General features: G+C 51.1%; 1 protein-coding gene across 4 annotated transcripts in view; it reads left to right on the top strand.

The window, feature by feature from the left end:
* ECE1 (endothelin converting enzyme 1) overlaps positions 1-24,551 on the top strand; it is a 128,598-nt gene that overhangs the window by 52,844 nt on the left and 51,203 nt on the right. For 2 of the 4 annotated variants that reach the window (XM_024250728.3, XM_063719627.1), the window contains exons 1-4: positions 318-1,866; positions 2,082-2,168; positions 12,898-13,039; positions 19,311-19,523. In XM_024250728.3, coding sequence (XP_024106496.1) covers positions 1,813-1,866; positions 2,082-2,168; positions 12,898-13,039; positions 19,311-19,523 — 496 coding nt within the window. In that variant the 5' untranslated portion in view covers positions 318-1,812. Of the gene's footprint in view, positions 1-317; positions 1,867-2,081; positions 2,169-12,897; positions 13,040-19,310; positions 19,524-24,551 lie in introns of those variants that run through there. The other 2 variants (XM_024250734.3, XM_063719634.1) reach the window with 1 other exon arrangement.

A 24,551-nucleotide genomic window follows, 5' to 3' on the forward strand; every position in this document is an offset into this window, starting at 1 on the left:
GGAGTGCAGTGGTGCAATCACAGCTCGTGGTAGCCGCCACCTCCTGGCTTCAAGCGATTCTCCCACCTCAGCCTCCCAAGTAGCTGGGACTACAGGTGCATACCACCACGTCCTGCTAATTAAAAAATATATTTTTTTATGTATATATATATTTTACGTATATATATATTTTATGTATACATATATTTTATGTATATATATTTTATGTATATATAGTATGTGTATATATATATATTTTATGTATATATATACATATTTTTTCTTTTTGTAGAGATGGGGTCTGTGTTGCCCAGGCTGGCCTAGAATTAGACTCAAGTGATCCTCCTGCCTCAGGCTCCCAAAGTGCTGGGATTACAGGTGTGAATCACTGCACCCAGCAAGATTTCTGTGGTTTGTTTGTTTGAGATGGAGTCTCACTCTGTCACCCAGGCTAGAGTACAGTGGCACAATCTCAGCTCACTGCAACCTCCACCTCCTGAGTTCAAGCAATTCTTCTGCCTCAGCCTCCTGAGTAGCTGGGATTACAGATGCATGCCACCAGGCCCAGCTGATTTTTTGTTATTTTTAGTAGAGATGGGGTTTCATCATGTTGGCTAGGCTGGTCTTGAACTCCTGACCTCAAGTGATCCACCCAACTTGGCCTCCCAAAGTGTTGGGATTACAGGCGTGAGCGAGCCATGGCGCCTGGCCTCAGCCAGATTTCATTTTAAAGGCTCATCCTGGCTGCCGAGGGGGCTGTCAGAGGGCAGGAGTGGAAGCCAGGAGACCATCAGGAGCCACTGCCCTCACTGTCCCTGTGCGGTCAGGCCCCTCACCCCTCTAAACCTGTTTATTCACACATATGTGTGACTGTGAGAATCAAATTTGGAATGAGCAGAAATGCACTTTGCAAAGTTGAAAAGTACGCATAAATGCAGGGATTCCCGCCTTGCTAGAAGGGGAGAGTCCTTTGGAAATCCGCTGGGTTAGACCTCTCTGGGGTTCTTGGTTGGGACAGTGCTGGGGCTGAGTCCCTAACTGAACACCTCATATCCGAGAGAGCCCCCTTTCCCTGCCTAGGGTTATAGGAGAGGGCTCAGGGGCCGGGGAGGGGGGCACCTGGCTGAGGCTCTGAGTCTTGAGGGGGAAGATGGGAAAGAAGGGTCCCCTTCTTAGCTTCTGACTCCCCCTGGAGCAACGGTTCTCTTGCGTTGCAGGGAGGGCGACACCTTTGAGCACGGGGGTGACCACCGGACCACCCTGCAGCCATCTAAATGCACACACACAGCTCCTTTCATCCCGTGTCAGGGAGTTCTCTGAAATTTTCTGAAACTCATTCACGAACTCTGGCTTAAAGGCCTCTGAGCTAGAAAGGGGAACTGAAAGGGGACACCTACCTTTTTACCCCACCTTTTTTGTCTGGTCTTTCTAGCATTAACCCCCTAGACACATTAAGGGCTGATGCTGGGGGGAACCTGTCTTGATTGCTCTGGGCCAAATCGAGGGCACCTTCCTGATACTTTTGTTATCTGCCACTGGGGACCCCGTTGTTGAAGGGGGACTTAAGATTTTCTCGAAGGAGGGGTCACTGAGGGCCTTTCCTGCCTGCTAGGGGCTTCAGTTTGGGGGCCCCCTCTCCCGACCTCCGGGGAAGGGAGGGGTCCCCATCTCCCCCGGGCCTCTCGGGTCTTGGGGTCTCCCCGGGAGGCCGGAGGTTGGGAACCGGGCGCCGGCGAACCGATCAGGCCCCGCCCGCGAAGGTGGTGCAACGCCTGGCCCGGCCCATCCCATCCCGGCCACCCGGGCAGCGGGACCAGGCGTCTGGAGCGCAGCATGCGGGGCGTGTGGCCGCCGCCCCCGGTGTCCGCCCTGCTGTCGGCGCTGGGGGTGAGGCGCGCGCGGCCCGGAGGGCGGGGGCGGGAGGCGGGCGGGACCCCTCCCCGCGCGGGCCGCTCCGTGGGCCGGTCTCGGTCTCGGGTGTCCAGGCCGGGGCGGGGCGGGGCGCGGCGGCGGCGGCGGCGCCAGGGTCGGGGCCGCTTCCCCATTCTGGCGCGAGAGCCATGGAGGCGCTGAGGGAGTCCGTGCTGCATTTGGCCTTGCAGATGTCGACCTACAAGCGGGCCACGCTGGACGAGGAGGACCTGGTGGACTCGCTCTCCGAGGGCGACGCGTACCCCAACGGCCTGCAGGTAGGCGCCCTCCGCTCCCTCCCGACGTCCAGGCGCCCCGGGCCCAGGCATGCGCGCTGCTGCTGCCGCGCCCCCCTACCTACCTACCCCGCCTCTTCCCCTCCCTTCCCCTCCCCCGTCCCGCCATCCGGGAGGGGCCGCGCCTCCCCGCAGCTGGAGCTCCGCGCGGAGAAGCCTGCCGGAGTCCACCAGTCTCCCCTCACCTGCCTCCGCCATCCCCAGATCCTCCCGGCCACCTGCTTCTGGGGCCACAGCCCAGGTGGCAGAGTTGAAAGCACCCCCCGAGACCCGAACTGGTCCAGTTCCCTTTCCACGGAAGGCACAGTTTGTGAATGTCTCGGGACTTGCCCAGGCCCATTACTGGCAGAGTCTACAGCTGTTTCTGTTTTAGCGTGGAAAGCCCTGCATCCCTTGAACCCACTCCCCTAGTCCGAGGCAAACTGGAAAAGTTGGTCACCTTATCCGGGAGGCAGTACCACCCTCTTCCTCTTGCCCTCCCAATACCTGAGTTTCCTGGGGCCAGGAACCTGTCCTCTGCCCCCTCTCCCTGCCCCGTTTCAGCCTACTCAGGAAGTCCAATTCCTCCCCTCCCCAGGATCTCCGCCTGTGGGCATCTCATCTGCCCACTCCTGGGGAGGGCCCCACCCCCGTCCCTGCCTTGTGACAGGACATTGAGCAAGGCTGCTTTCTGCCCTCCCCTCCCTGGGGGGCTGCACTGGGACAGTTGTGGCCAAGACCTCAGCGCTGGAGGGGTTTGGAACCAGCCAGGTGTGTGGGAAGGTGCTGGAAACCGCTGGAAACCTAGCACGTAGGGTGCGGACACCCTAGGAGACCCAGTGATCTGGCTGTTGAGAAGCCACTGTAGAAAGAGGAGCTGGGGCACCCCAGTTCCCGGAGGATTTCTGCCAGGTAGACCAAGGGAAGTATTCGGGAGAATCTTGGGGCCACTTGGTGAACTGGCACACAACTCTTCCCAAAGGCGAGCTTAGGATGAATGGACGCTTAGTTGCCAGGCCCACTCTACTCAGACACCCCTCTTAGAAGCGGGAATAACCCTCCCAGCGCAGGGAGACACCATTGATGGAGTTCCTCCTCCAGGAATCACATAGGCCCAGGGGACCCAAACTCACGGTCCCAAGGGCTCTACCCACTGGGATGTGTGGTACCCCTGCTTAACCTTCAGGAACACCCCTGAGAGCTGGAGGGATTACTGTCCCCACTTACAGATGTGGAAACTGAGGCTCTGAGAGGGGCAACCACTGGCCTTCGGTCACAGAGCTAAAAATCCGAGAGCGACACGTCAAACCCTGTCGGCCTCAAACCTCTTTCCAGTGGACTCTTCTTAAGAGGCTGAAGCCGGCAGGAAATTAGATTTCTGGGGCAGGTGCTTTTCCCTTCTCAAACCAAAACAGAATCTAATCAGCAATGTTTTTCAGTCTCATCTTCCACAGAAGGGTCTAAATATATCAACACAAAAGCATTTCAGAATTCACAGCAAAGTAATAATGCCGTGTTGCTGTTATCCTCACAGCAGCCTGTTTGGGATATAGCCTTTTTCAGATGAAATAGCACGTTTCTCTGGGGAGGGCCCCAGGCCAGGCAGGAGGAGCCCGTCTCTGAAGCCAGCGACCTGGGTTTGAATTCTTACTCCACTCATGACCTTGGGCTAGTGGCTTAATCTCTTTCAGTGGTGGCGGCCTCACTGTGAAATGGATGTTAGAGAAAGTGGATGCTGTACATATTCTATGCGGCCTGCTAGGATTATTGCTTTATGACCCATGAAGTAAGGGCTGGCGTGGCCATGTTACTGATGATAAAGGTGAGGTACGGAGAGAGGTTAGAGACATTCCTGGGGTCACATCGCTGTCGTCTATGGTTGGAGTTAGTGTCTTGTCCCCAGATGGATACATTTTCCACTTTCCTTGCAGGAAAAGGCAAAGAGGTTACGCAAGGATTTGGGGCATTTTTGTGGGTACCCAGCTTGGCTTGTGTGGCGCTGCCACAACTTCCCCAAAGTGAACATGAATTAGCCAGTGCTTGCTTTTCTGAGTCAAGAACCCATTCATCTCCATTTATGAGGCAGAGTATTCTATTAATTGAATGTTTTCAATCATTGGTTTTTTTTTTCCCACAATGTAAAAGCTTTATATGCTCACTTGGGGGAGAAGAAAAGATAGTCAAGTATAAAAAGGAATTAAAAACGGAGCAGTAATCCTGCCACTTGGAGATAACGGTTTCTAGTTTTTCACACTTGTGTGTATATATTTTTAAGCATAGTTGAGCCCACTCTAAATACACAATGTTATATCCCGCATTTTTCATTCAGCATCTTCTACATTGTCAGAAACTTCCGAAACATGCAGCCATTAAAAATCATAACACCTCATGGTACCAACTTATAAAAATATATTTATTCAATCCACTGCAGTTGGACACTTAGGCTCAATTGCTGTCACTCTATGGGTGACCCATTTTTAGCTTTTCAGATTATTTCCTTTGGGCCGGTTGCTAGCAATACAACTTCTCTCTCAACTTTATTTATTTATATTTATTTATTTATTTTGAGACAGAGTCTCTCTCTGTTGTAGAGGCTGGAGTGCAGTGGCACGATCTCAGCTCACTGCAACCTCCGCCTCCCAGGTTCAAGCAATTCTCCTGCCTCAGCCTCCGGAGTAGCTGGGATTACAGGCCCACGTCACCACGCTCGGCTAATATTTGTATTTTCAGTAGAGACGAGGTTTTGCCATGTTGGCCAGGCTGGTCTCGAACTCCTGCCCTCAGGTGATCTGCCTGCCTCGGCCTCCCAAAGTGCTGGGATTGCAGGCATAAGCCACCACATCCAGCCTGCGCTCTCAATTTTAGACTTTTTAAAATAGACCCTTCATCCCAAATCCTTTCTCTTGATGGACAGCTAAAAAATAAGCTATTTGATTTTTCAAGATTTTGAAGTCCATTCGTTTTAAGAAGTCCCAGGTGATCAACACCAATAACTAATAAATGAAAACTTCTATTTTTCAGCCAAACTTGACACATTTGTTACTTTATTACTTGCCACATTTATTTATTTTTTATTATTGGACCTGCTGGCCAGTGTTGAATTTAACCAGAGCAAAATTCTACCTGTACCTCACCTGAAAGGGTTTTTCTTTTTCTTTCTTTTTTTATTTTTTTTGAGACAAGGTCTCACTCTGTTGCCCAGGCTAGAGTGCAGTGGCACAATCTGGGCTTACTAGCAGCCTTGACCTGTGATTCTCTCACCTCAGCCTCCCAAATAGCTGGAACTACAGGCAGGTGCCACCATGCTGGCTAATTTTTTGTATTTTTAGTAGAGATGGGGTTTTGCCATGTTGCCCAGGCTGGTCTCGAACTCTTGGCCTCAAGTGATCCTCCTGCCTCAGCCTCCCAAAGGTCTGGGATTACAGCCACCGTGCCTAACCTTTTCTTTTTCTTTATCCCATATTTTAGGCACAGATTACTTGCAGTCTACTAAAGTGAGTCACTCTGAACCAAGCACAGAATTCAAACAAGCTGGCTCTAACTTGGAGCCCCAGCTCTGTCTCTCCTGGGCTGTGAGACCTGAAAGCGACTCACTTCCACAGCTTTCTTTGTAAAATGGGGTTAATATTATTAGCCCACCTCTCAGAGCTGTTGCAAAGGCTCAAATGGGACAGTATGAGGGAAAGCATTTTGGATAATGCTTAGAAAATGGATTTGGTTGTTATGAGGATTATTACGGAAACTCACTGTGGGTGACATGATATAATAATATACGTCTAAATATGCTAGCTTTTTCTCTGAAGCCTCTGCTCTGCCAAAGCCAGCTGCCTGATCTTCCCACACCTGAATATATACCATTTCAGTGGCAGGAAGGGAAATAGCTGAAGTTACACCTGCAGCCTGAACTGAGGAGCAGATGGCCATGTCTACCAAAACCTTTGAAATTCATTCAGTTACTTCTAAAAATCTTTTTTTGTTGTTAAGAAAAAAAGAAAGGTGAGATATTAAATTCTTAGTTATAGTTTTCTCATTTTTTTCCCACCTTGCACAGGGCTCTCTTCTCTTCTCTTTTTTTTTTTTGAGACAGAGTCTTGCTTGTTGCCCAGGCTGGAGTGCAACGGCACAATCTCGGCTCACTGCAACCTCCACCTCCTGGGTTCAAGCAATTCTCCCACCTCAGCCTCCCCAGTAGCTGGGATTACAGGCGTGTGCCACCACGCGTGACTAATTTTTGTATTTTTAGTAGAGACGGAGTTTTACCATGTTGGCCTGCCTGGCCTCAAACTCCCGACCTCAGGTGATCCACCCGGCTCGGCCTCCCAAAGTGCTGGGATTACAGGCATGAGCCACTGTGCCCAGCCTTTTTTTTTTTTTTTTTTTTTGAGGCAGGGTCTCGCTCTGTTGCCCAGGCTGGAGTGCAGTGGCGTGATCATGGCTCATTGCAGCCTTGAATTCCTGGGCTCAAGCGATCCTCTCACCTTGGCCTCCCAAAGTGCTGGGATTACAGATATGAGCCGTCATGCCTGGCCAAAGCTGTCTTTCCAGGGTGATTTCAGGGACAAGCCCACTCAATACTTTAAAAAGACATGTCTGTTTACCTGGAGTTGTTATCAACTCTGTTTGCCTATTATATAGCCTTGAGGTTCGAGAGTCTGAGAAATCACACCTGGGACCTCAATCAGCCTCCTCATTTTAGAGATGGGAGACTGAGGCCCAGAGACTGCCCAGCAACACACAGTGGGATATTTGACTTCTCAGGGTTACCATCTTTCTCCCATGCTGTGGGGAGCTGGGTGTTCCTTCTGGGAAGCGATGAAAGCTGGAAAGTACTTGTAAATATTAGCCTTTGATTCTTGCTAAGATGTGAGGAGTGCCCTCCCCTACAACGGATCATATTTTAAGCTGTTACCAGTCGTTTAAAGTCAGGCATCTGCGTGGGGTGGCAGACGAGGCTCAGGCGGAGACAAGAGGACACAAGGACTTGAGAATTTTGCTCTGGACTGACCCCAGTGCCTCAGCCAGAAGGCCACCTCATGGAAACTTTACTGGAAGAAACTTCCCCAAACTGACTTGGGGAACTTCCGGAGGCAGGGTTCCTCGCAGACTGGGCTGTCACAGTCGACTTGCTCTCAAAGGCTTACTCCAGGGAGCCTGGTGCCCCTGCCAGCACTCCCGGGTGGCTGGGCTTCTGGCTGCAGAGGAGTGGGATCCCTGCCAGACCCTTGGCCAGACCACTCCCATTGCTGCTTCGTGCAGCCCAGGTTGCTGGGTTCTGCCTTACCTTCCGACCTGACTCTGAAAACCTGGCTTCACCTGGCTCCCCACGCTTTCTCCTCCTGGCTTGTCTCCTGGGCCCCAGGCAGCAGGCCCCGTCCTCACCTGCAGAACTTGTTCTTGCTGTAAGCCTAGGTGAGCCAAGCACTCACTTCTGTAACCAAATATGTGTCCCGGATTAGGGCTTTGTTCCCTTGGCAGAGGAAACCCTGGGAACTCCTGGCTGGACACCGCTGCTCTTTTTCCCTTACTCTAGCTCTCTCATTTCTTTGTCTCGTTCTCCACCTCTCTCTTTTGAGGGCACCCCCTCCCTCTCATTCTCTTTCTGCCTCCCACAACAATAAGTAGGAAATTAAGCCCACCAGCGAGCTGAGCATCTGCAGTGATTCTGCGTCTTCCAGGCGTCAGCGCTGCCTCTTAGCGGATGGCCATTTCATAGTGCCCTCTCCTGAGATGGACCGGGCTGCCTGCCACCAATCATCCTACCCTCCAAGCTGCTCAGGCCAGTCTCCCGTGCTTAACAGGACCTCATTTCCAAAAGAAAACTAAGAAACCAGTCACATCTCCCCCCGCTGTGACCTCATGTCACGGATCCCCTCCACAGTCCCATGAAGGAGGCTGGGCAGGTGTGACAGGGATGCAAAGAAAAGAGACTCAGCCGAGGCCAGCGGCCATTGGAAGCAGATCGGTGCCCTGACTCATGGCCCAGCCCTTTCCATTGCCCCCAGGAATTGGCCACCCTGCCCTGGAGAGGCCTCCTGATCCTGGCCTAGTACCTCTAGGTGACTTCTTCTGCCCCAGGGAGAGGCATCTGGATTCATTCTGCCTTTAGAGACAAGGCTTATCCAGAAACCATGAGGCCCATAGCTGATAGTACAAGTCAAGCAAAGAATAAGACAAAGGTTAAAAACCCCATTTTCAAACTCCATTTGCTATTCTTGCCTGGAACTATGAATTTTTAATTCAATTCTGGCTTAATTTTAATTTAATTTTGCAGTGAACACCATCTGTTTAGATTCAGCACTTTGCATCAAACAGTGAGGGTCAGCTCCACTTCCTGTGGTAGGTCTGCGGCTGCCAGTCCTGGAGACATGGGTTGCCTCACTGTTCTCTCTCCTCTTTGTTTGCCTTCATGCCCCGACTTCCTGTGTTTCTTCTGGAGCTAACACTAATACCTACTCTTAGGAATGTTGTGAAGATAGGCTGGGTGCAGTGGCTCACACCTGTAATCCCAGCATTTTGGGAAGCTGAGGCGGGCAGATCACCTGAGGTCAGGAGTTTGAGACCAGACTGGCCAACATGGTGAAACCCTGTCTCTACTGAAAATACAAAAATTAGCCAGGCGTGGTGGCGGACACCTGTAATCCCAGCTACTCGGGAGGCTGAGGCAGGAGAATTGCTTGAACTCGGGAGACAGAGGTTGCAGTGAACAGAGACCTCCCCACTGCACTCCAGCCTGGGCGACACAGTGAGACTCCATCTCAAAAAAAAAAAAAATTAATTAAAAAAAATTTTAAAAAGGAATGTTATGGGCCAGGTGCTGTGGCTCACGCCTGTAATTCCAGCATTTTGGGAGGCCAAGGCGGGCGGATCACGAGGTCAGGAGATTGATTGAGACCATCCTGGCTAACATGGTGAAACCCCATCTCTACTAAAAATACAAAAAATTAGCCAGGTGTGGTGGCATGTGCCTGTAGTCCCAGCTACTCGGGAGGCTGAGGCAGGAGAATCTCTTGAACCTGGGAGGCCAAGGTTGCAATGAGCCGAGATGGCGGCACTGCACTCCAGCCTGGGCATGTCAAGAGCGAGACTCGGTCTCAAAAAAAAAAAAAAAAAAAAAGAAGGTTATGAAGATAGAATTGCACCATCAAAATAGAATTAATATGATCCCAGGCACTTAGCACTCAAGTGTTTATTTGCTGCCATTATTCTTTTTTCCCTTTCCTCTCCCTCTGTTTCTTTCATCTCCCCCCTTCTGGTCCTTTCTTCTCTCCCTTCTCTCCGCAGATGGCTTTGCTCCTTGCTCTTAGCTGTCTCCTTGTCGCCCACACCACGACATTTCCCTGTCCATTTAAGGTGAGGTTTTCCTGCATCCCAAGCCTAGTGGCTGTGTCCTTTGGCTCCCTGGAGCTAGCACCAGGCACGGGGGTACCTCTTTTCTTTTTTTCTTTCTTTCTTTTTTTTTTTTTGTTTTCAAGACAGCGTCTCACTCTGTCACCCAGGCTGGAGTGCAGTGGCGTGATCTCTGCTCACTGCAGCCTCCAGCTCCCAGTTTCAAGTGATTCTTCCACCTCAGCCTCCCCAGTAGCTGGGATTACAGGCATGTGCCACCATGCCCGGCTAATTTTTTTATTTTTAGTAGAGACGGGGTTTCACCATGTTGGCCAGGCTGGTCTCAAACTCCCAACCTCAGGTGATCTGCCCACCTCACCCTCCCAAGGTGCTGGGATTACAGTCGTGAGCCACTGCGCCTGGCCTCTTTTTTTCTTTTTTGAGAAGGGTCTTCCTCTGTTGCCCAGGCTAGAGTGCAGGGGCACAATCATGGCTCACTGCAGCCTCGACCTTCTGGGCTCAAGCAATCCTCCCACCTCAGCCTCCCAAGTAGCTGGGACTATAGGTGCATGCCACCATGCCTAGCTAATTTAATTTAATTTATTTTTAAGAGATGGGGTCTGACTATGTTGCCCAGGCTGGTCTTGAACTCCTGGGCTCAAGCCATCCTTCTGCCTCAGCCTCCCAAAGTGTTGAGATTATAGGCATGAGCCACCATGCTTGGCTGATGGATACCTCTTAAACCAAGGTCTCATCCCGGCGCAGTCGCTCATGCCTGTAATCCCAGCACTTTGGGAGGCTGAGGCGGGTGGATCACGATGTTAGGAGTTCGAGACCAGCCTGACCAACATGGTGAAACCCTGTCTCTACTAAAAATACAAAAATTAGCTGGGCGTGGTAGCACGTGCCTGTAATCTCAGCTACTCAGGAGGCTGAGGCAGGAGAATCGCTTGAACCCGGGAGGCAGAGGTTGCGGTAAGCCGAGATCGTGCCATTGCACTCCAGCCTGGGTGACGGAGGAAGACTCCGTCTCAAAAAAACAAAACAAAACAAAACACTGTCTCACAGCCTCCTTGTGCCCTGTGAGCTGAACCACGATAATGGGGGCATGAGAGGCCTAAAGGAGGAAGGATAAAACAAGTTCAGGGGCAGCAGGACACATACGTCAGTGTCCCTAGGCAAGGCAGTGCCTGCTTCAAGTCCTTGGGACCCCTCTGAGTACCAGAAGCCAAGGTAAAGTGTGTGAGATAACTGATTACTCTGAAAAAGCACTTTATAAACATTTGAGTACAGTGTACGTGTTAGCATCATACCAGGCTGTCTCTCTCTGCACCAGGCCCTCACAGCCTGAAGTTTTAATTCATGAGGGTAGCATGGTCTGAAACTTTCATTGCTCACTTTTTCAGAAGAGATTCTTGAGCGATTTGAGCAGGCAGCATCCCTCCCACTGCCTGACCCAGCTGCTTCAGTGTCTGAGCCTCCTGGGCCTCCAAGGAAGTGTCTCTAAGCCCCAAGATCCTTTGCTCAGTTTTGTTTTGTTTTGTTTTGTTTTCCGAGACGGAGTCTCGCTCTGTCGCCCAGGCTGGAGTGCAGTGGCGCAATCTCGGCTCACTGCAACCTCCGCCTCCCAGGTTCAAGCGATTCTCCTGCCTCAGCCTCCCGAGTAGCTGGGATTACAGGCACCTGTCACCACTCCCGGCTAATTTTTGTTTTTTAGTAGAGATGGGGTTTCTCTATGTTGGCCAGGCTGGTCTTGAACTCCTGACCTCAGGTGATCCTCCCACCTCGGACTCCCAAACTGTTGGGACTACAGGCATGAGCCCCTGCGCCCGGCCCCTTTTCTCAGTTTTGGAACCCAATTTTTTTTTTCCACAGAAAATGTTTGTGTTCCTCCATCTCTGGTGCAGCAATTCCCAGTCATTTCCTGCCCAGTAAATACCTAACCATGGCCACGTGGCTTCTCAGTACCCTTCCCTCAAGTGACCCACTTCAGATCCCCAAGTGCCAGGGTGGGACTCCCTCAGGGCTCTGACCCGGCACCAGGGGCACTCCTCAGGCTGTTGGTGGGGCTGTTGCAGGTCAGAGTCTGAGTCTCCTCATCTTCCCTGACAGCTCCCCTTCTTCCTGGCAAGCCTTGCTCCCTCCACCCTGCCCTTCCCAAAGGGTAAATCTAATCATGTCACTCCAGTCCTCAAGAGGAAGTCCAGGCTCTTAACCTGGCATTCTGTGCCCCTTAGGATCTAGGCCCCCCTCTCCTCTCCACTTCCATTCCCTCTTATCTGGCCAGCTCCTACTTATTCTGACTGACTCAGGCCAGACATCACCCCTTCCAGGAAGCCTTCCCTGATTGAACCCCTGCCCACCCCAGTCTGTTTCTTTATCTGCCTCCCTGCTGGGCTGTGTATTTCCAGCATGGCCCTGAATTGGTGCTCAGCTGTTACCACATGATACAGTGTCACTGAACGCATGTCACCCCACCTTCAGGAGACCCTTCCTGTCCTGTGGCCGTGGGTTTTGCAGGAAGCACCTCTTGGAACAGAGGAGAACCCCAAGCTGCCTTGGGTGTGAGAGGCCTGGGCTGTCGGCCCCCATTGCTGCTGGCTGGTGTGTCCCTCCTCGGGCAGGGAGGGCCCTGCCACACCCTGCACTTCCTCTCATTGTGCCTCCCTTCCTGTTTAGCTAGACTGTTAGGCTGGAGGGATTTTTCCTCCCTTTCAGGACCTGAATGAAGCTATTTCTCCTTGCATCTCTGCCAACATCTCCCAGGACCCACCTTTGATCCACTCATGGGCTCAGGCATCAACAGCTTTAGGTTCCAATCCCTGATGTCCCCATTCAGCTGGGTGGTGAGAAGCCAGGGTCTCACCTCTGGACCTCAGTTTCCTCACTTGTAAAAAGAAAAATAACGAGGTGGCTCATGTGTTTTTGCGTGGGATTATGAGGGTTTAATGAGCTAAGGATGTCTGTGCTTCTGGGAAGTGTGAGCCATGGCTGTGTCACCCTTGTCCCTGACCCCGCTGATGTGGGGGCTCTGCAGAGAGCCCAGCTGGGTACTCACTGGATGCCTGCAAGTCCAAACATCCTGTTCTTTTTTGAACTCCTCACTGGAGAAACAGGGAAAAGCTGTAGTTTTTTCCTTCCACTCATATCGAGTGACACAAAAAACAAGCCTGTCGGGGCTGAGCTGCTTGACTGTCTGATGTTTGGGAGCAGATCCGAGCAGCTGAGCAGGGTGGCTGTTCCTTTCCTGGATTAGGGCTGAATCTGTGGGAACCAGACCACCCCTGAGAAGGAGGCAGCCCTGATGCCTCCCCAGGGCCTGGGCCTGCTGCGGAGCCCCTTCCTCCAAGGGAAGCGGGGCCCGGGGCTCACGTCTTCCCCGCCCCTCCTGCCTCCATCCCTGCAGGTGAACTTCCACAGCCCCCGGAGTGGCCAGAGGTGCTGGGCTGCACGGACCCAGGTGGAGAAGCGGCTGGTGGTGCTGGTGGCACTTCTGGTGGCAGGACTGGTGGCCTGCTTGGCAGCGCTAGGCATCCAGTACCAGACAAGTAGGTACCTCCGTGTTGCATGGTGGGCTTGACTCACTCCTGCCCCCGGCTCTGTCAGCTTGGGCGAGGGGGGCTTCCCTGCTTAAGCCGGGGCAGGCCTCTGAGGCCAAGGAGGGAGACAGGCCCAGGGGGGTCTGGGTGCTGACATAGAGCAAGACCCGGGAAGTGGGCAGCGTGGGGGGTATAAAGGTCTCGCACTTGAGTCCACATCCTGTCCCAGCAACTTACTGGCTGTGTGACCTTGGACAAGTCACTTATTCCCTCAGCCTGTGTCTTCTCTAATTTAAATGGGAAAACAGTACCCAACTGGAGGATGGGTCTGTGGACTAGATATAACATATGTCACATAGCTGGTGCCTCATAGGACTTCTTCAACTTTAGCTCTGGGTACTGTTGTTGCTAGGATGTGGGGTAATTACACACATAGGCTGACATTGTCTGCTATCTCTAATTCCAATAAAATAACAATAATGCCCTCTGTTTACTGAATTCTTCTCCTCGGACCAAATACCCAAATACCACACCCCTGGCTTCAGATGCAATCTCATTTCCTCCTGGAGGCAGCCCTGTGAGGTGTGGTTACTTTTGGCCCCTTTTCCATATTAGGAAACTGAGGCACTGAGAGAGTGACTTGCTAATCCAATGCGGAGGTTGGAATTCACCCACAGGCTACTGGACTCAAGCCCAGGCTCCACCTCCCTTTGTAATCCAAGTACGCTCCAGAGCGCATTACACCCCCAGGAGAGCTGCCCTTCCAGGATCCAGCTGCCCATCATGTTCCTTGGTCGGTGCCTTTGTCCGGCTTTGAATGGTGATACAGTTGGGCCACTCTGATCCTGCTGTAGGGGTCTGAGACTAGTTCTCTGTTTCCAACTGAGTGGATCTAGCCAGGTGCCTCACACAGAGTTGATGCTCAGTAAACACTTATGAAGTGTGAAGGGGTGGATCCAAGTTAGAAATAAGAATGGGGAATTAGCCAAAGCCAGGACCTCTCAGTCCCCTGTGCCCCAACATTTATTCTTCTGATGGCAGATGGTTCACCTAGTTGAGCAGCCTCTGGGGGCTCTGCTCAGCATCCCACCCACTGACTCGGTCGCTCACCCCATGAGAGAGATTAGGAGCTTTCACAGGACCTGGGAACATCCACTCCAGACTGTGTGGAGCCTTCCCTCTGTGAAGTTGCTGGCCTGCGAGGGTGGCCGCACCGCGCTGGGCTGGGGAGGGGACTCAGGGGCCTAGAAAAGAGCAGGGCCTTCGTCTGAGCATTCTTCCATCCCTCCTGGGTTAGGCAAACAGGTATTCATTCATTCCACAAAGATAGGTTGTACTTAAGAAATAATTGCTTGATTAGTTAACTATAATGGTTTGTAGGTGTTTTACCAAATGTGCCTGGCTCAGCAGGTGCTTAACACATATTTGACTAATTAATGACTAGTTTTCAGGCCCTTAACCAGATGTGCTTAGCATAGTGCCCATGCCATAGGTGTGCAGATAGTAAAATGAATAAATTAATGTTTTAACGAACAAAGGGGTAAGAAGGAAGATGAAGCTGGGAACAGTCTTTCTCTGCTGAGTGTGTGTATATTGTGTGATTGTGTCCTGGTGTGTGTGTGTGTGTGCCTCCTATACTAACAGGACACAAGTTCGTCATCCTCTCCTGCCACTGCCATGTCGCCTCAGCCTAAATCAGCTCTAGTTCTGAACCCCCTGCTGGTCAGTGTGGACCCTGGCCAGCACGCCTGCACAGCTCTTGGCTCAGAGCAGCGGGAGCTGGCCAGACTCCGGCAGCCAGTGTTGCCCTGAGACTGCCCCTCGGAGCTCCGAAGTTATGTCTTCACCAGAAACCAGGAGGGAGTCCCCACGGGCCAGCTCCTGATGATCAAACCCAAAACATTTCTGTTGTTATTGCCCAGTGGGGCCCCTTGGGAGGAATCCTGCTTCTGCCTCTGTTGTGTCCCTCTCAGGTCTCAGAAGGGTTTTCTCCAGCCTGGACCTGGGAGAGGAACATTCTTCCCCTGGAGTAGAGCTGGGCAGAGGATCAGGTGACCCCTGAGCCACCTGGGAAAGCAGTGACCACCCCAGATATTAACAGTAACCTCATTACCCAGGAGCAGGTGCTGGTGCTGGCCACATCTGAGCAAACATCAGGCCAGTCAAAGCAAATCTGGCCAGGCGCAGTAGCTTACGCCTGTAATCCCAACACTTTGGGAGGCCGAAATGGACAGATCACCTGAGGTCAAGATGTTCGAGACCAGCCTGACTAACATGGTGAAACCCCATCTCTACTAAAAATACAAAAATCAGCCAGGCATGGTGGCGACAACTGTAGTCCCAGCTACGCAGGTGGCTGTGATGGTGCACACCAGCTACTCGAGAGGTTGAGGCAGGAGAATCACTTGAACCTGGGAGGCAGAGGTTGTAGTGAGCCAAGATGGCACCACTGCACTCCAGCCTGGGTGACAGAGCAAGACTCTGTCTCAAAAAAAAAAAAAAGCAAATCTTCTGATGATTCTGAAGGCCAGCCTCTGGGAATGTCTGGGCACATAGTACGTGTTTACTTACCTTCCTGCTATGCTTCCTTTCCAGAAACATGCTGGTGCTTTGCAAACAGAGGCAGCAAAACAAACAATACATTCTCTAAGAACATATTTTAAAGAAAGCATTCTATACAGTTTTGAGGCCAGGCTGTCCAGATGAGTGTCTGTAAATTAAATCTAGGATCTGTTTCTGCTTTCTCAATTGATCATGCATGTCCCAAAGGAAAGAAATGTTTGCTGCCTCTGCAGGTGGTGAACAAGTGCTGAATAAGGCCTTTCATTCATTCAGTTGTTCATTCAAAAACACGTATTGAGGCCGGGCGCAGTGGCTTATGCCTATAATCTTAGCCCTTTGGGAGGCCGAGGCGGGTGGATCACCTGAGGTCAAGAGTTCAAGACCAGCGTGGCCAACATGGTGAAACCTCGTGTCTACTAAAAATACAAAAATTAGCCAGGCGTGGTGTTGGATGCCTGTAATCCTAGCTACTCAGGAGGCTGAGGCAGGAGAATTGCCTGAACCCAGGAGGCAGAGGTTGCAGTGAGTCGAGATTGTGCCACTGCACTTCAGCCTGGGTGACAGAGCAAAAACTCTGTCTCAAAAAAAAAAAAAAAAAAAAGCGCGTATTAAACAGCTGCTGGTTGCCAAATACACTGCTAGACAATGGAAATATAAAAACGCATAGGATATTGGCCTGCCCTGAAGTTCACATTCTAGTAGGAGAGGTGGACAAGGAGATGGTCGTGACATAGCACAGTAGCACAGCAGGCACCCAGGCCACTGAGGGGCCCAGAGAGGGAAGGGGGTCTAGGAAGGTTTCCCTAGGAAGACGGGGCCTTAGATGAGGGGGCCTGGAAACCATGAAGTCATCAAAATGCATGAAGCACCTCCTGGGCCAGGAGTATTTCATGAAGTTTCTGCAAACCATTAAATAGTTAAATAATCAAGCCATTGCTCCTTAAGCACCTCGTAGGTCCCTAGCAAAGTAGGCACTTAGTGAAGAACTCAAACTTCTGAGACTGCTTTTTTTTTTTTTTTTTTTTTTGGAGACGGAGTCTTACTGTTGTCACCCAGGCTGAAGTGCAGTGGCGTGATCTTGGCTCACTGCAATCTCTGCCTCCCGGGTTCAAAAGATTCTCCTGCCTCAGCCTCCCAAGTAGCTGGGATTACAGGTGCCCACCATCATGCCTGGCTAATTTTTGTATTTTTAGTAGAGACGGGGTTTCACCATGTTGGCCAAGCTGGTCTCGAACTCCTGACCTCAGGTAATCCGCCCACCTCGGCCTCCCAGAGTGCTGGGATTACAGGCATGAGCCACCAAGCCTGGCCTCTGAGACTGACTTCTAGGACTAGTTTCTTGTTTTGTTTTTAAACCCAAGTCCCTGTATGATAACAGCAAAAACCTTAATCAGTTAATCAGTCTGTCTCGCTCTCACACACAGACACATTCACACAGATTCTGATGCATCTTCCCACGTTAGGCTCACTCTCAGCCTGTCTCCTGGGCATCTCCACCACCCAAGATATTGTAAAATTTTCCTTCCTGTGGTTTGATGTGTGAAAACAATAGGTATTCTTTTCCTTCTCTACGTATGGAGTTATGTCGTAATACTCAACAGGCTCTTTCAACCTACATGGAAATTCTCTGCCTGCCCCATAAAGATTCTGGTGCCTTCCCCAAGTTTGGGAGCGGAGCATGCAACTGTGATTAAGATGATTTGATTTAGAGATATTTAAAATGGCACCATCACCCCCACCATTTCCTTTCTATGTTTTCATGCGTAATGGCTCCATAATTTTTTTATGGCACACCTCTCGGCTGTGAACAATAATTTTTAATTGTTGTGTGTTTATCTCAAAGTCAGATCACCCTGATTTTCCTGCTGTTGTGCGGCTGCTCTGAGCCTTTTGTCAGCCACCCATCTGAAGGACTTTGTGTTTGTCATCAAATGTTACTAATTCCACAAATGAACCTCTGCCCACTGGCCTTATGTTCCTGAGTGAGGGGAACACTGCCCCTACTAGCTCGTGTGTTCTTTGCTGCTCTCTAAAGACTGGCCTGAAACTTCAGACCCTGAGACTCGAGGAAGCTGAGCCCCCGTGCCCAGCCATGGCCATCATCACTGTGAAATCTGTCAAATTGGTCCTACCTTTCTTCCTAACTTTTAGATGGAGAAACTGAGGCATGGAGCGATGAGGTCACTTGCCCAAAGCCCCACTGGCAAAAGTAGAAAGCTGAATTTGAACCCAGGTCTAGTGGCCTCCAAAGCCCACCCTGCCTCCCTGCCTCCCTGTGTGCTGGGGAAACGGATCTCAGCAGTCAGGCTGCACCAGCCCCTGGTGTGACTGGCAGAGAGGTGGGGAGGGAAAGCAGAAAAACACAGCCTTGGCATGGCTGGACCGAGGCTGGCCTGGTCCCAGCTCTCAGCTCTCCGCCCTTCCACATAGCTGGGCGACCTTGTTCCGTTCACTCCCTCAGTTTCCTCATCTTTAACTAGGGACATGATGCCTGCATCTGATGACTTGTAATGAGTTAAATGAGATCCTGAATGTGTGCAAAGTGCCCGGTGCACGGCCATGTTCAGTAAAGTCCCTTTGGTCATCAGCACAGCTTGGGTGGATGGATGATGGGGCTGGGCCTGTGACTCTAGGTCCTGCACAGTCAGCTTCGTGTTGCTGCCTCAGGCCCGGCCTCTGCACAGGCCACCCAGGCTTTGGGTCTTTTGGGAGAGCTCAGCCGCCAACCTTGAGGCAGGGCTCTGGCCCTTTTCTCTTGCCTCTGGCAAACCAGTCTCCTCGTTCTAATCCCCCAGGATTGAGTGCAATGGCTCGATCTTGGCTCACTGCAACCTCCACCTCCTGGGTTCAAACGATTCTTCTGCCTCTGCCTCCCAAGTAGCTGGGATTAAGTCGGCCTCCCAAAGTGCTGGGATTACAGGCTTGAACCACTGCACCCAGCGTAGCCTTTGGGTTTTTGAGGATTCCCTGAGGTCACTCACTCTCCTGCTTGTACACAGGAGTGATTTTTCCTGTTTCCTCCTTCTATTTCTAATAGGCTTTCCTCCTTCCTATGTCCTGTCATCCATACGGTCTACATCACCCTTTTGGCACATAGTAAATGTTCAGTTTATTTTTGTAGAAAGGAGGACAGACATTTCTCCTACTGTTCCATTTTGATTTATGTGTATATCCCAAACTGAATTGTTAGCTCTTGGATTAAAGGACTCTGCCTTTTTATGCCCAATACCCCAGTACCCTACACACACACACACACACACACACACGCACGCACGCATGGGCACACACTTTCATGCAGGTGCACACATGCACACACACGCACTCCATACTCAGCAAAGAACCTGGAAGATAGTCATTATCTTGCTGAATAAATGAATGCATGTGTGAATGAATAAATTTGTTGAGCATCAAGGAAAAATAGAGTCAATGAATATTTATGGAGGAAAAGGTTGATTAAGAGAAACACCTGGGTTCTGGATACCTTTTAGCCAGAGGAAGGATTTTAGACAGCTGAACAGAAGTCTTGTGTTATAAGCCAGCAAATTGTAAATGGGCGGAAATCATTTCTCTGTAGGGGTCTAGTGACCGTCCAGTTCCAAATCTGTGTGGTCAGGGCCAGGGTGGGACATGTGGCCCCTGGGCCCCAAGCCCCCTTCTCTGCCCTCCCTGCTTCTTCCCTGCCTGCCCTTCACTGGCCTCTTGTCCTTAACCCCTCCAGGATCCCCCTCTGTGTGCCTGAGCGAAGCTTGTGTCTCAGTGACCAGCTCCATCTTGAGCTCCATGGACCCCACAGTGGACCCCTGCCATGACTTCTTCAGCTACGCCTGTGGGGGCTGGATCAAGGCCAACCCAGTCCCTGATGGCCACTCACGCTGGGGGACCTTCAGCAACCTCTGGGAACACAACCAGGCAATCATCAAGCACCTCCTCGGTAAGCATCCAGCATGGAGACCAATAAATGGGCCACAGCGGGGAGCTGTCAGCTGACCCAGCCAGCTTCCCAGCTGCGCCTGCTTAAAGGAGGAGCTTGGCAGAATGGGCCGGGCAAGGTAGCTCACACCTGTAATCCCAGCACTTTGAGAGGCCAAGGTGGGTGGATCACTTGAGGCCAGGAGTTCAAGACCAGCCTGGCCAACATGGCAAAACCCTGTCTCTACTAAAAATACAAAAATTAGCTAGGCATGGTGGCATGCGCCTGTAGTCCCAACTACTCGGGAGGCTGAGGCAGGAGAATCGCTTGAAACTGGGAGGCAGAGGTTGCAGTGAGCCGAGATCGCACCACTACACTCCAGCCTGGGCAACAGAGTGAGACTGTTGTCTAAAAAATAAGAAAAGAGGAGCCTGGCAGAATGGAAGACCATAGACTTGGGAGTAGGTGAATCTGGGTTAGAATGTCTGCCCTCACTCACTGTATGATCCTGAGTAAGTCACATGTCTCTGAACCTCAGTTTCTTCATCTGTAAAATGAGACTAATAAGACCCAAGGAACAGTTTTGAGAACTAGAGAGCACATGTGTAAAGCATTAGCATGGTGTGTGTGGCATGTAAGGTGTACACAAGAACTGGTGGCTGTGGTTGTTACTTTTGTGGCTTCAAGCTTGGCGTAGCTTTTGACTAGTATTCACTGTGAGTTTTGAAAGTTGTGAGCAAAAGGGATCGAGACTGAACACACTAGATCGGATTCTAAGGTTGTGATCCAGTGAAAGTTCTAACAACAGCTTATCAGAGAATTAGTTATGCAGTGTAGGCGGGAATCATCCTTAGCCTCACGGTGATCGGGCTTGCACGATAAGCCGTCTGGTCAGAGTTCTCTTTGCACTTCACTAGGCCTTGGGCACCTCTAGTTCACCCCTGTGTTGATGGTTTTATCCTCAGATTAGAGCTCCACGTTGTCTTGTTTGCAGCTGTATGCTTAGTTAATGTTTGTTGAATTCCCATCTGCCCCCTGGGCTCCTCCTCCAGTGTGAAATTACGACACCCATGCTGTACCATAAAGCTGCTCACCTTAACACTTCCACAGCTGGGACCATGGCTGTCTTCCTCTCCTGCTGTCCCCTGCTCCATTCTGGGACCCTAAATGCTGGGAGAGGCTGCAGTCTGAAAAGCCAATCAATTTAGCCATCAACAACAGAACCTAGATCCAACAAATACTGATTGTTTTAAAAGACTTTAAGATATTCAAAGGTAGGTACAATAGAAGATACCCAAAAGGGGACAGATCTTCTTAAAGGGACACGAATCTTAAGAGACAGGAAATGATTCTAAATAGACAATTAACAATTTAAGGCAACTGGGTCTTTTAGATTACAGGGAAAGTAGGCAAACCAGGTGAAGGAGACCTTTCCTTTCTTTCCTGCCCCAGCCCCACAGGGCAGAGCCACCACTAGGTAAAACACACCCACCCTTTCTCCTGGCCTCCGACAGCTCCTGAAGCAGCAGCAGCAGCTGCCTTCGGCCTTCCTGAGGATGAGCAGGGTGGTGTGTATGGAGGTGGAGTTGAAGCTCAGTATGTCCGAAGCAGCAAAGCCCCAGTCTGAGATGTCCCCCTGCCTGCCTTATGCCACCAAAGTGCCTTTGAAAGGGGATGCAGCTTTTCATTTTAGAACCAGACGCTTAAAAGGCAAATACGTCTGTCATTGCAAGACTGGAACTCAAGGACGTCCCTTCTCCAGTGCCTAACATCAGAGCTGGGGGCTTGGCAGGGCCCATAGTCCAGGTAGTATAACAAGGTGGGTCAGTTCTTCTGCTTCAGACTCACCAGGACCTGGGTTCGAATCTGGACTCTGCCACTTACTATGAGGTCTTGGGTCAATTACATCACCTCCCTGGCTTGTTTTCTCATGAGTACAGTGGGAACCATGCCTCCTCTGAATTTTGAAAATCAAATGGGAAATACATTTAAATGTATTTAAACCATACCTAGGCCTGGCATGTCGTGATGGCTGCTGTTTGTATTGATGTTACTGCTATTACTCACCCTTGACCTTTGCACAGCATTTGACAGTTTACAGAGCTGTTTTGTAGACACCATCCCATTTGATCCTGCAGGGTGGAAGCTGGGAAGGTGTTGTTCACTCTGTTGGTAGATGAGGAAAGCGAGATCCGGAGAGGTCCTTATGATAGGCTAGTGAGTGGCAGAGCTGAGACTTGCCTGATGCCTGGTCGTGTGCCCTTTCCCCTGTCCCACACCACCTCCTTCAGGTACAAGGGACAGACATTAGCTCCCTTTCTGCAGTGCCTGCAAGAACCTGCAGGGGGCGCAGAGCCTGAGGGCCTGAAGGAAGGAGAGACACGGATGTCCGCCGGATGTCTGCCGTGTGCTGTGCACTGTACCAGGCTCTTTAGAGCCACTGCTTCCTTAATCCTCACAACCCCAGACTTCGGAATTGTTGTTCCCATTTTATAGATGCAGAAACTGAGGCTCCCAGAAGTTAAGTGACTTTGTCAAGGACATACCACCAGTCCAAAATGGTGAGGGTCTCATTCTCTGGGGAGCAGTTAGCATTTAGAGGGGATGGGGCAGGACAGCGGACAGGCCCTCTAGCTTCCCAGTGAGGCCCAGAATGGGCTCTTGTGCATCGTGTGGGTTCTGGTCTGACTGGTTCTGGGGCTGGTTCTCACTGGGAGAACCTTAGGTCTGGGCCAAGATTGAGTCCATCCCCACTGTTCCTGAGGATCAAGCCGTGGGTGGGGAGCTGCATCGAACGGGCCATGGAACAACCCAGAATCGTGCGTTCAACCCTGACCCCGAGGCCAGGGTCTGGTGATACCAGGAGGCCAGACCGCAGAGTTTTGAAGTCAAGCAGTCCTGGTGTGCTAGCTGCTTATCACCCGTGTGGCCTTGGACAAGTGACCTGGCTTCTCTCCCACTTAGTTTCATTATCTGTACAGTAGGGATAATGATGCCTCCTAACACATACAGTTACTGTGAGTATTGACTTGCTTGGGATGGTTCAAAGTGCTCAGCACCGGAATACGTTGGAATACTAGCCTGGCACCTAGTAGGTGCTCAGCAAAGCACAGCTGCCCTCCTTGGTGGTGTTAGGTGAGTTCCAACCCAGACTTCTTATAAACAAGCTGTATGACTGCAGAGAGGTCACCCAGATTTTTAGGTCCTTGGCTCATCACTTATAAAGTGGGAACTAACTGAAACTCAGCTCATTAGTAGGGATGCTCTAAGGGTTAATTGGGTGGGCAAAGAACAGAGTCATTATTGCTTATTTATTAGAGAAGCACTGGTGTGTGGACCCAGTTGTCAGGAAGGAGGTGCAGAGTACAGCTATGACACACTGAGTATCTCACTTGTATTATTTTATTGAATTCTTATAGTAAACTCATGGAGTAGGCTGTATTTGCACATTTTACAGATGAGACTCATGAATATGAAGGAAATGTATTTCCTAGGAAATGGTGAGGCTGGGATTAGACCCAGAGCTGTGGGACCTCAAAGCCTGTATTCTTTTTCTACTCACTCCACTGTCAGATTCAGCAGGGAGAGGCCCTGGGTCGGCACTGCTGGCGGGGACAGCAGCCGAGAAGTGTGGTTCGCCTGCCTCCTTTCCCCAGCGGCTGCTCCACTGAGCTCTCAGCCCAGGCCAGCCAAGCCCCAGCCCAGGTCCAATGAACACAGGAGCTGGGGTCACCCCCATGTCATACTGACTAGGGGCTTCCCCAGAAGGCATATCCTGGGGTCCTCTCCCTCAAGGCTCACTCCTCGGAACTAGTCTGGAAATGGCCCCTCACCTGTGGGCTTGATACTTGGGACTTTGATACATGGAAACTCCTGAAGAGGCAGATGGCAGGTGAGTGGGTGACAAAAAAATGCAGGAGTGTGGGCCAGTGCATTCTTGGGCTTAAGGCCAGGCTGGGTTCAGCGTCTCCAAGACAAAGGGGTCAGCCAGCAGGCCTCGGAAGGGAGCCAGAGCTGATGGGCACGGGAACAAGCCGGAGGTGCCCAGGCCACTCCAACCTGCTGAGGGGAGGGCTTCCCTCTAGGAACAGAGGGGAGAAGGGACATTTAGAGTGCCAGTGTGGATTGTGTCAGCCGGTCCGGCAGGATAGCTATTACCATCTGCTGTGTGACCTTGGGCAAGCCATGCATTTCTCTGCCAGTTGAATTCATGCTAGCCTCCTCAGAGGCAATCCAGGCAGTTCTGTAGCAGGTGGGCCGAACTAGGCCAGGTGTCACTGTGGCATGACCTGGCAGTCTGCCAGCTGGGGATGCTGGCCTCAGCTGCAGGACACACAGATGCCTCACACCTCACTCTGCCACTCCCCCAAGTGGCCAGCATGGGCTGTCCTCGTAGGTTTTGGGGAGATGAGAGTGGGTGGCCTCACTTCATCAGAGGAAGGAAGCAGCCAGGCCCTTCAGCCCTTAGACTTGGCCCTGCCTTGGACTTTCCAACTGTGCTTGTAGCTTGGATTATTCCACCAGCTAGAGAGCCTACACCACCCCCTCCAAAGCCTCCGAGACTTTTCTCAAACCCGCTGCCTCTATTGTCTTCCATGGCTACCAAAGGGCCTCTCTAGGCTTGAGCTTCAATTACACTGTGTGCACCTGTCCTGTTTGCTTTACTGTATTTTATACTGCAAGATGAACGCATACCAAAAAATCAGTGCATGCTTATGACAATTCAAGCAACACAGATTCCATAAAGAAAAAACCAGCAGTCTGCCTTCCGGTCTCCCTGAGAGATAGACACACAATATTCCAATAGCGTTAAATGTGTCCATGTCGGTGATGTGGCAATTAATCATGTCACCCTGTGACATTGCTCGTATTTTTATTTTGACATATTTTCCTAATACCTGCTGTCTAATTGAGTTTCATCTTCCTGCGCATATTGGAAGGAAGCCATCTATGGACAGGATCTGCATCATGAATGCTTTCTATCCAGTATGGTGTCTACAGGAGTGGGTGCTGCCTTCCTGTTTGGGGAATGGTTATGTGGATTGATTG

Source organism: Pongo abelii, chromosome 1, assembly GCF_028885655.2.
Source record: "Pongo abelii isolate AG06213 chromosome 1, NHGRI_mPonAbe1-v2.0_pri, whole genome shotgun sequence".
NCBI lineage: Eukaryota > Metazoa > Chordata > Mammalia > Primates > Hominidae > Pongo > Pongo abelii.